Source organism: Ricinus communis, chromosome 4 (assembly GCF_019578655.1).
Source record: "Ricinus communis isolate WT05 ecotype wild-type chromosome 4, ASM1957865v1, whole genome shotgun sequence".
Classification (NCBI taxonomy): Eukaryota; Viridiplantae; Streptophyta; class Magnoliopsida; order Malpighiales; family Euphorbiaceae; genus Ricinus; species Ricinus communis.
In genome coordinates this window covers 30,664,503-30,675,882 of record NC_063259.1, presented here as the reverse complement: position 1 = coordinate 30,675,882, position 11,380 = coordinate 30,664,503, and the positions used below count along the sequence as shown (strand labels likewise).

General features: G+C 34.4%; 1 protein-coding gene across 4 annotated transcripts; it reads left to right on the top strand.

Moving 5' to 3' along the window:
• The first annotated feature begins 848 nt into the window (after positions 1-848).
• On the top strand, positions 849-11,261 carry LOC8277061 (protein timeless homolog). Of its 4 annotated transcripts, XM_025156349.2 has the most exons (21): positions 852-1,153; positions 1,258-1,410; positions 1,507-1,666; positions 1,764-2,079; positions 2,231-2,365; positions 2,441-2,633; positions 2,734-2,864; positions 4,019-4,234; positions 4,675-4,841; positions 5,410-5,488; positions 6,154-6,750; positions 6,840-7,207; positions 7,432-7,509; positions 7,616-7,717; positions 7,937-8,185; positions 8,380-8,448; positions 8,681-8,905; positions 9,791-9,898; positions 10,254-10,343; positions 10,473-10,586; positions 10,760-11,261. In XM_025156349.2, the coding sequence occupies exons 1-21, from the start codon at positions 1,060-1,062 to the stop codon at positions 11,016-11,018; spliced, it is 3,903 nt and encodes a 1,300-aa protein (XP_025012117.2). In that variant the 5' UTR covers positions 852-1,059; the 3' UTR covers positions 11,019-11,261. The 4 variants fall into 4 exon arrangements, with proteins under 4 accessions (XP_048228803.1, XP_048228801.1, XP_048228802.1 ...); XM_048372844.1 differs by having other exon boundaries at positions 851-1,153; positions 1,258-1,666; XM_048372845.1 differs by lacking the exon at positions 9,791-9,898 and having other exon boundaries at positions 851-1,153; positions 1,258-1,666.
• Positions 11,262-11,380: the final 119 nt, after the last annotated feature.

Here is an 11,380-nt window from a genome sequence, read left to right as displayed (position 1 = left end):
TTATCGAATTTATTTACAAGTCTAAGTTTTATATAATTTGAAGGAAATAGAAATTAATTTAAAATTATGTGCAATTAATTATGACAAAATTAAATTTCAATAAAATATGTAGAATCTTCAAATAAAGTTTATATTAATTTGACAATATATTCCACAACACTAAAATATTTCTTTCAATTTTATCATTTGTATTTTTTTCACATTTATTTTTCAAATGCAATAAATTTTTGAATGCATTTCAATCAAATATATAATATGAATTGAGCTTTGAATATAATATTACAATATATAAATATTCTGTAATTGATCTTTAAATACCTAATCTGTACATTTTGATGGAGAAATTGGTGAGACTAAATGAAAATTGGAAAAAGGGAAAAAAGGAAAAATAAGAGGAAAGGTCTGAGGGGTAAAAAGACTATTATTTGTGTTTCAAGTTTCAAACTGTTCACTTCTAAGTTCATTAGGTTTTTAAATTATTTTTACGTTAATTATTTGGAAACTGACATTATATATTAAAATTTAACTTACAACAAGGTTTGCAGCAGTCAACAGTTTAGAGATATTATCGATTAATTTGAACTTTTATCGAAATCTTTATTTAAAGAAACAGTATATTACTTACCATGTAGTTAAAAGAATATTACAGTTTCAACTTCTATTATCTGTTATTCTCGATGGGCCAAGAATTTTATAGTTGGGCCGCACCTAGAAAAGGAATAATTGGATTAGCGTAAATATTACGAACACGAGTAGTAGTGTATCAATGGAGGCGGCCCAAGCTCTCCATACCACTCTGGCTAATATCATTATGCCACATCATCGGTTACAATAAATTCTCGCAGTACCGACAGCACCTAATCTCCCATTCAGCTCCACATTTACACTCAAAAGCGCGGGAAAATTGTCATCTCCATTCGCGCCACAAAAGCCCTAATCACATTCCCAACTTCTCTGGTCTCTAATTTTACGATTATCGCAGTTTACTATCAGATCCGATCTCCATCCCACCTTATTCCCCACAATATTTTCAAATTCTTAAGTCGAGTCAATTTGGAAATGCAAGAATTGTCACTGATCTGTGCCGGTCTCGGCGACGAAGAGGAGGATAATGGAAAACGTATCGGTTACTCGAAAGGCGAGAACTGCCTAGGTAAATTTCAGTCGCAAATCCTCGTCATTAATTAATTAATAGTCTGTTTGTTTGACAAGAAATTTGAAATTCAGGAAATGATAAATTTGTTGATATGTACACAGAAAATTTAAAGGATTTGCTTAGATGTTTAAGGCGCGATGATCCAGAAACACGAGAAGTATTTAAGCAAGTATGCAATTGGAAGGTCGTGTCCAAGGATTTGATTCCGATTATTCAATACTGTCAAGTTGATCGAAGCTTAGTCTTAAATGCAGGTAATTACAGCTTTTTCTTTTTCTTTTTTTCTTTTCTTTTTTTGTTAATAATGGTAGGGACATCTGATAAATTTGTTGATTTCTATAATATTTCAGTGAAGGTTTTGGTGTTTCTTACGATGCCAATTGAGCCTTCATCAAATGATATTCTTCAGCAGACAGAGTACCTTTGGGACTTGAAGTCAGCAATCACATGTAGTGATACTGTTGGAGTGATTATTTCATTACTTGAAGATCCACTTGAACATTTGGAACGGTAACGGACATTCTGATTGGTTATTAAATCATTATGGTTTCACTACATTTGCGATACGCTCCATAGTTCCATTTATAAAAAAAGTTATTTTCCACAGTGAAGCATTCACAGAGGACGACTGGAAATTGGTCCAGCTGGTACTCACGCTCTTTAGAAACATTCTTGCTATACAAGATTTTTCCCTGCTGCAGAAAGTTGGGGGATCTGCTAGTCATCTTTTGTCGCTAAGAGATAGGTTTTTGGAACTTATGTTTCATGAGAATGTAATGGACCTTGTTCTAATTATCACTCAGCATGTCTGTAGTTCTGGCTACCTTCGTCAAGATAACTTATTGTTATTAGAGATTTTCCATTATATTTTCATGGGTCAAGAGCCAGAGTTGATTGCCAAAGCACAAATAAAGGATTCGAAGGTTGGTCTGTCTTCATTTGCTTTTTAATTATCATCTTTTTCGAGTAAGTTGAGAATTTTTTGCCACATTAAGGAAGAAAATCAATAACAGGAAAAGAAGAAATTAGCTTGAATACTTATTTGTTTTGTAATTTTGATATTGGATTTGGTAGCGGGGTGGGGAGACTTCACTTGATAGTCTCAAGTCTATTATGGAAGCTGAAGAAGAGAAAAGAAGAAAGCTTTCCAGGCAACGGAATATAGGGCGTCATTCACAATTTAGCGGAACATTTACACGGCTTACCATGGTATGTTGTTACAGTGTAGGTGATGCTTTTCTGGGGATTTGTACTACTTTCTGTAACATAAGTGGTTGTCTTCAGGATGGTTCTAAAGCCGTATACAAAGGAAACCCTAGTTCTGCTTCTCATAATGTCCTGCTTAAACCTCATAAAATTCATAGGAGTTCAACTAAAAGGATTGTGTGGGACCATGGGAGATTACCTTCAATGAAGGATGATATTTTGGTTTTGCTGCACGATTTTCTGAACCAGTTTTTATCGGGGGGCTATAATGGTATTTCTTCTGGATTTAGAAATCCTTGCTTTATCTTTTTTTTTTTTTTTTGGTTTGTGTATCTCTGATTAATACACAACGAAAACTAAATGATTGACAGTTTTAATGCGATCAATTTCCGAGGACATTGAAAAGGAGCATCATGCAATTCAGAATAGTGACATTGTCATTTTCTTTAAGGTTGCTCAGTTTGTTACTTCTTTTCAGTATCACAAGTTTTCAACTTTCAAGGTGAGTTAAACAAGTTTCTATCTCTTTTATTTTGTTACCTACAGATATGGATGCCATGGCTACAGCCACTTTTTTTTTTTTATATATATTTCTAAATAGATTTCTGTTTGTTGTTTAGTGTGGCCTTTTTGTACTTTTCCTGAATTCCAATTTCGCCGAAAGCTTTTGCTTTGTAATATTCTTTTGGTCTGTGTTGTTATGAATATCTGTATCATATTATCAATCATGCTAACCAAACAATTTTTTTGTCATTTTTGCTTAAAGACCATAAGGGGTTTTGAATATTTCATCTACGACTCACAATGTAGTTCAGCTTATATTTGGTTTGTAACTTGTGATATGCCCAATTGAACTAATGAAAAAGTAGGTTTGCCCCTCTCCTTCGTGCTTGATCATGATTCTGGTAATTCAGGCAACACCATATCTTAATCTAAGGGGTATATCACTCTAGTCTCTGTATTCCATAATACCTGGAACTATGGTTGTTAATTTTTTTACATATTAAATTTTCCATATGATATTTGGTTTGCAATAAAACTAGATTTGGTCATCTTGTTTGTTGAATAAAGCCAAATAATATTTCCGTTGTTTTTGGACTGCATATGAAAGAAAAAGCATTTGATAAAAATTCGGCACATATATTTTGTTTAGTGCAAAGTTGCAATACCAAAAAATATGATGACATTACCTCCTAGATTGGAAAACTAAAAGATACATTAGATTGCCTTTTCTTCTAGAGGTTATTCTGAAAAAAAGGGACCAAAGGTTTTTGACCCGCGATATGCCGCTCTCGTGCTGTAGAGATGTTCCTTCATGGCAATAGAGATCTGAAATGTCAGTAACAAAAATGTATATAATCGAGTTTTGAAGGATTTGTTGCAATTTTTCACATGTGAAATTAAATTCTTGAGAAAGATTCTGGATATCTAGATTGCTTAAAAATGGCGCTGCCGGAAATCTATGTACGCAAGTCAACAGCAGTAGACCTTTTGATTGAAAAGCTACAGATATTATTTATCCAAATTTTTTCCGTATCTGTGTGCTAAGTGATGCAATTTTGTCTTAGTTTATGTTCATATACCAGTTTTCGTCATCATTCTTTTTTCCTATCTTTGATACGATTCAGCAAATTGTGGATGTTTTTCTTTCAACAGCCACCAAACGTGGAAAAAGATGATTCTCACAGCTTCCCTGATGAATACGTTGATAACACATTATTCAAAGGCGATGTATGTGGACCAATCGCAGCATCAATGAATGAATCAATGTTTCTACTGGTCATTTCAAGATGGAGAAATGCTTTTGATGGCCTGAAACAGACAAATGACTACAATTTTCTATCTGCAGCAGGCTCTCTTATGAGAATTATGGTAAATCATACTTATTTTGATTCTCTCTCACAAAACAACAAATTGAACTATTTTCAACAATTGTAACTGGGGTTTGTTGAACAAAAGTTTCTTAAATTTGACAAGGTCTTCCAAGACGTACTTTACTAGAGTAAAAGAAAAGAAAGAGGTAATTTTATGATATAAAATAGATGCTGAGACTCTTCAATTTTCGTGACTTCTTTTACTGTAGTCAATGTCCATTCTGGAGTTGAACATGTTTTATAACGAGATTTTCTTTTGGCCCGTTATAGAGAAGCACCACGAAAGCCTATAATTCAATGAAGTTAATTCTATTGAAGCAAGGATAAAATTTGCGGTTACGTTAATCTAGTATCTTTTCTAAATGTCTTCATAATTTTTTTGTTAAAAATGATATAATGGTAAATAGGTGCTTAAGTTATTACTTCTCTTTTGTGCAGATTCGCATGTTAGATTTGGTGCTTAAATCATTGCCTGAAGGTTCTAAGGAGTCTCAAACAGCTCGCATACTGCTTTACAAGTTATTCTACGATCAAACTGATCAAGGAATGACTCAGTTCCTCTTGAGCCTGATAAAATCATTTGACACTCATAAACAACCCAAAAGGTTTTTCCTCTTTCTTTAACAAGACCCAAGGATTCTTTCTTTTCCATTTCATGGATATTTTCTCTAGATTGTGGAACTATGTACTATGAACTATTAGAGTGGGGAACTACAAACTTTGTATTGTAGAGTAAAATATTATCAAGTTAAGTTTTGTTTTAGGAGATTTATCAGGAAGTTCTTACCTAATAATTTTATGTTTAACTGCACGAGATTTTATCCACTTTTGCAGGACTTGTAGCTAACGTTTCCTTGCTGCCATGCACGTGTTTACTAGATTTCTCTAAATCTATTTTTCACTAAAATTGGAGAGGAAGCATTGATCATTATTATGCATACATCATTTGCAACTTTTCATTTAAAACTGACTCATGAATTTGATTGAAACCCACTTGTTATCACTTTTCCTGTATCTCTATCAAAGATTTTTGTCTAGTCATCTAATTGCATTTTCCTTTGGAATCCAAACATTCCTCAATACCTATTTCACATGGAATGTTTAAATAACCATTTATTTCAAGTTACTCCCCAATCTTTCTATTTGTGTTATATTCATTATTCTTCTTGTCAGTGATCTTGCAGATCTGGTGGAAATGATTCATCTAATTGTGAGATTGATGGAGAATCTTCAAGCACGTGGCGCATTAAGGGTAAAAAATTTCATTTCTAGTTCTCTGCAAGATTGTATTAAACACAAATTCATCAATGCACTATGCAGCTGGAAACAGAGCCATTGTAAGAGGAATCCTCTAATAAATAGTGGCCGTTCTGATACAGTAAAGTCATTGACTTTGTTGTGCCACCTGTTCAGAAAAATTAAAGATGTTATTCAGTATAATTTAACTGGAATTGGTAGTGCAATTTGTCATGTCCATATATTTCTCTTGTTTCTGTAGAAAATAACGATTTGTAGGGAATGTAATTTAATGCTACTTGAGATTTTATAAGGCCATCTAATTCATGGGCTCAAATTTCTGTTAACTACATTAACTGATTAGACTGTTATACTGTGTTCTTCGAATCTGTTTGTGGTCTTGTATCTTTGGTGCAATACCAGGCTACCTGGGCTATTCTTCAGATATTTCTGAGGATGGATATGTGAAGCAATCCTTTATCCCCTGGTGAACTTGGGCATGCATCATGTTATGTGTTTACTTTGCAGAATCACTGCTTTGTCTGCTATTTCTGTTTCTCTGAGATGTTTTGTCGGTTTCTGTTGCAGCGTAGCTTTTTTATTTTTATAAATTTAGAATCTCTAGTCTGAGAAGAATATTTGTTATCTAATCAAAAGTGACATTTTTTTTTCATAATTAAGGTTTCTAAGAAATCGAGGAAGGTTAGAAAGAAGAAAGCACTGGGTAGCAAGAGGGGAACTGAAAATGAACTGTCCGGAGATGGAACAAAGATTCAAGATCAGACACTGTCTTCTAATACTGAACAATCTATTGATTTGAGCATTTTGCAAAAGATAAACGAAGAGAACTCAACTTCTGATAATCAAGAAAACAACAATATTGCTGTTCAAGATAATCAAGACAACGTCGCTGTTCAAGATAGTCAAGAAAATATCAATAATGCAATTCAACCTGATAAGACTGAGATATCTGCACAGGATATTGGAAATTTTGGCAGGAATCTGCCTCCGATGGATAAGAGAAAGATTGATCATATCGATGATGATCTTACTGGCAGCTCTGATGATTCATCTAGTGATGAGGACCTCATTGAGACTCATGAAGTTGATTTTAAGGTCTCAAGCTTTGTATCAACTTTTGCAAATCATAACATCATTCGGAACTTGTGCTGGTTGCTCAGGTTCTACAAGAGTAATTCCACCAATACAAATCACTACATCGTATGCATGTTGCAGAGGATTACTGATGATTTGGATCTTTCTCCAATGCTTTATCAGGTTAAATCAAAAATTTACTTACCCTTCTGATTATCACATCATTATCACACATCACTCATGTGATATCATGTTTTGAAAAATTTGTGCAGTTATCACTACTTACAACATTCTATGACATCCTCGATGAGCAAAAGTCATGTCCATGCAAGGAATATGCGAGTATTGTTGATTTTTTGACAACCTTAATTCGAAGAATGCTACGAAAAATGAAGAGCCAACCCCTTCTATTTGTAGAAGTTCTTTTTTGGAAGTCCCGTAAAGAGTGCCATTATATTAATGCTGAATATTTATTGCATGAGCTTGGCCATATGAAGAAAGAAGCGAAAAGCTGGGGTAATGTTTTGGCGGATGGAGAACTGGGTTCATCACAAGCAAAGGGATGGGTTCCCAGAAGCATAGCAGATGCTCTGGGTGAGGATGAAGCAGATGTTGTGATCGCTCATGAACCATATCAGAAGTGAGACATGTTCTTTTCTGTTTTCCTGATTTAGCTAATGCATAAGCTACTCAGTGATGGAAGTTTATAAAGTTTATTTGGGTGGTTATGGGAACTTCATAGAAGTTTCTTAGGTTTGCTAATGGTTGACCTCATGGAAAATGGCATGTTCTTTAATACATTGAAAATCTTCTTGATATGCTAGAGGTACTTCTTAATTATGAACATTACCATTTCTTTTCCAGGATGAGAGAAAGTTTCGATGGAGCGGAGAGAGATTTTTTTCTAAAGAACAACAATGACAAGAAAAGAGATTCTGATTAGTATGACATTGTGGACAACTCTAAAGATTACTGTTCTCTATTTCCTTTCAATTTTGGAAGTGTTAACTTTTCCTAACCTTACTGTCTTATAAATTGGCTTGTGCAGCGGAGGAAATGCCATGGAACCTGCAACTGAAGGGGTTTCTAAAAGAAGAAGACTTGTTCTTACTGATGAAATGGAGATGAGAATAAAAGAACTCCATGAGAAGTAAGTATTTCCTGGTAACAGTTAAACTGAAAGGATCACGAGTATTTCTTTCTGAGGTTATAATACATCTATGTGTTTATGATAGATGCAGGAATGATGTTTCTCTTAGTTTTCTATCATGAGTTAATTGTGTAGGCTGTCTTGCCACCCACAGCCCTCCTTTTCTGTAGCTTCTAAAATTGTTCACTGCATCTATTTCGGCTACTAAAATTTCTGCAGATACAAGGATGACGGGAGTTGTGTTCGTCTTATTGCGGAATCCCTAGATCCTGCTGGTCATGTTTCACCTGCACAAGTTTTCAACAAGCTCAAGCAGCTAGGGTTAAAAGTATCATCAAAGAAAAGACTGAGAAATGTTGACAAAGAATTTTCTACTTTTCCTGATCAGCTTGTGGAAAACGGAAGGTCCACCGGAGAAGGTAGTAGTGGTCTTCAAAACTCAATTGATGTTGAAGAAACATTGAAAAGGTATCATATTTTACTTCTTTCTTCTTTCTATATTCAAGGTTTATACCTTTTATTGTGCAACTTTGAATCTTTTACTCTTGAACTTGGTCTAAACTTTGAAGGCATGATAAAAGTGTATGCTAATACCTGAAGCTCCTATAATATGGTTTTCTTTGCCATTCAGGTTGATATGCTTATGCCTTACTTTTTAACAGGAACACCAGGAAAAAAGTTCGGGCCTTTAGCAAAGATCAAGAGGAAATTATTAGAGCTTTATTTGAGCAGTGAGTATCTGATATATGTTAAAATCTGATATACTCCAGATTAATCCTGTTTATTGTTTTCATGGTAAAATCTAAATTTCATCTCCACCTTATAGATTCAGCCACACAAATTAGCCATTGCTCTCTCTTTCAGTTATTTGATAATCTTACAACTTAAAAAGAGCTTTACTTTATGGAGCTGGATCTCCATGTGGTAATATGTCTTTAACTTGGTTTTGTTTACTATGCTCAGGTTTAAAGAGCATAAAAGATGCAGCTATATGATTGCAAATGCACTAGCTGCCGATAATTCTTTTACAGCTGCACAAGTTTCCCGAAAGCTCAAGCAACTTGGATTACACATTCCTCGGCAAAGGAGATCAGAAACAAAATTGCATTTAAGAGATAAGGAGCTAAATGACTTTTCTGTCGGAGAACAGGTGTCTGATGATGAAACATTGTTATCATTGAGGAAAAGGTATGTACACCTTCAAGCTTTGGACTGTGGGAATTCTTTTAGGAGTTAATCTCACCTCATGATATATGCTAACTATTTTCCTTATTTTGCATGCATAGGCTTGTACTGCCTGAGTGTGTATTTATTGAAATTGTGGAGTCTCTCCTCCATGAGAAGTTGCTAGTAATGATGGTCTGGAATTTTTAATTAAATGGAAAATTCAGAGACCACTAAGTTAATTGGAATGTATTCTTATCTAAACTTGCCTCATTTGATTTTGATGAATATAGCTCTATAATCATTATGTTTGTTATATATAGCTTCGTCTCCATTGGCTAAAGAGCGATGTTTGCTTCAATATGTTGATGTGTTTGAAGTATGTGTACATGTTCTTTGATTGTTTGAAATGTAGCCTGCTTGCTTTAATTCGAAGTGCCTATGTGATTGTTTTCATGATCTTACGATGTACTAGTTTCTGATTTGCTCTATCCCTCTATTTGTTACACTGTTTCTCCATCCATCTACGCACTGTTTCTCCATCCATCTACGCACTGTTTCTCCATCCATCTATGCACTGTTGAGTATTAATCAGCTTTGTTCAGTCCAGCAGCATTTTCTTTAGTGATTTGCTGTTAATTTCTTAAGTGGTAGCCTGTATCTTAAAGTTATTTTCAAAATATATATTGTAAAGATTATATTATATCATGAATTTAGTTGAGCTATATTTGGTTGAAATTTATTAAAAGATTTATTTTATTTGAGAGGTAAAATAAAATAAAAGCAATAAAATTGAAAGAGATACTTTAATAATTTTACGATTTCAACGAAAAATAATGTTTTATTTAAAATCAAAATTACTTTAAACCACACTGATGTTTTTCAAACTTCTTCCTTTTTCTAATGTAGGGAAAGAATTAAGCATGGTGGCAGATCATTTGATGAGTTGTCCAACCACAGCATAGAAGGAGAGTTTTCTGGCGATTCTGATGATGAATTACTAAGCTCATTTCTCAAGTATCTCTTCTTCTTTTCTCTCTTTGGGTGGGACAGAGTGCGGTGTGTGTCAAGGGAAAATGTAGAATGAGCTCTATTGCTTGACATGGCCAATTATTTGTAATGCTCACTTGTTTCCTACCGTTGATACTGATAAAATTTCTATCTTTTTTAGTTTAATTTCTTTTTATTCTCTAGTTTGGGTCGAACTGAAGTTAACTTTCATAAACCTTTCTTTTCTTTTCCCTTTCGTTGAGGAAAGGACTTGGGTTTCAGATCTATAACTCTAATTGGGATTGTATTTTTAACTTTGTAACGAAATTAGTTGATGTTTAATCAATTACATTTGTCTATATTTGTGTTTTTCAATATGTAGGTATAAAAGCAAAGATGGTGATAAATCATTTGAGGAACAGAATATTGCAAAAGAGTCGTCTGACAACGAAATTTTAGACTCTGTTCTCAAGTAAGTTTCCTGTCTTGGTGATGCACAATTTTGGATGGGCAGCTTTAGTGCTCAGAAATCGTCATCCATCTTCTAGTTTCTGTTTCCTTATTCTTATTGCTTAATTCTCGATTTATCTGTTGGACACAGCAAAACAAGGAAGCTGCATCCAAAAGCAAAAAGTAAAAGCCTCAAAACATCTGATGAGAGGAAAACAACCGAGGAAAACAGGGTCACTGGAGTTTCTAAAGAAATTGCAGAAAGGTATACCGTTAATCTGGTTATTTCTTCAATGTTTTGTGATCTCTTCGTAGCTTCGGTAGTTAAGAATGTAAAGAGGACGTGACTAAATCTAAAGACTAAAGTTTTTCCTTGTTGGGATCTTCTATTGGTGTTTATTAACTGAACATGAAGTTGAGACTGCTTTTCTCATCCAGGGATGAAGGAGGTCAGTCCATCGGGATGGATGTGGCAGAGGTTCGTGAAGATGTTGCTGTCAATATCAGTCAGGAAGATGCTTCAGAATCTGAAGCAACTGGCAGTATGAATAGAAATGCATCTGTTCTTTCACCACATGAAGAATTGGATGATGCATTGATAGATTTGGAGGATGATGCAGCTTTAGACACGTCAGTGAAAACTCCTGCACTTAGGAGGAAGATGAGGATGGTAATTGACGGTGACGACGATGATTAAGATTTTAGTATGGCACTCTCGCTCTACCCTCCCATCAGTATGCTGTCGTTGTAACTGGTTATTTTCCTGTTTGCTGGGCCATTATTGGAATTGGCTGATGTACAGTCCAGTTTATCTATTAGTGCAATCCCTCGACCCCTTATAATCTTCTTTGTATCTTCTTCTTTTAAGGCTTTATTTGTATATAGAAAATAGAGGTGTTCAGTTATTAAAAAGAAAAGTTCCCTGATTCTAATTCATCAATCCACTGGTGATCATCGATGTTCCTCTCAAGCCAAATAAAATTATGATTCCAAGATTATGATTGAACTCATAAAACTATCAAATATTTTTGCTCTGCATTGATGATAGAGAAGAAGTGA

What these genes read in the sequence shown, in the direction of transcription:
- LOC8277061 (XM_048372844.1), top strand. Translation starts at nt 1,060, where the DNA reads ATGCAAGAATTGTCACTGATCTGTGCCGGTCTCGGCGACGAAGAGGAG. An exon ending in ACTCATAAACAACCCAAAAG is followed by an intron (nt 4,842 to 5,409) that starts GTTTTTCCTCTT and finishes TCTTCTTGTCAG; the next exon opens with TGATCTTGCAGATCTGGTGG. An exon ending in TTTCTCCAATGCTTTATCAG is followed by an intron (nt 6,751 to 6,839) that starts GTTAAATCAAAA and finishes AAATTTGTGCAG; the next exon opens with TTATCACTACTTACAACATT.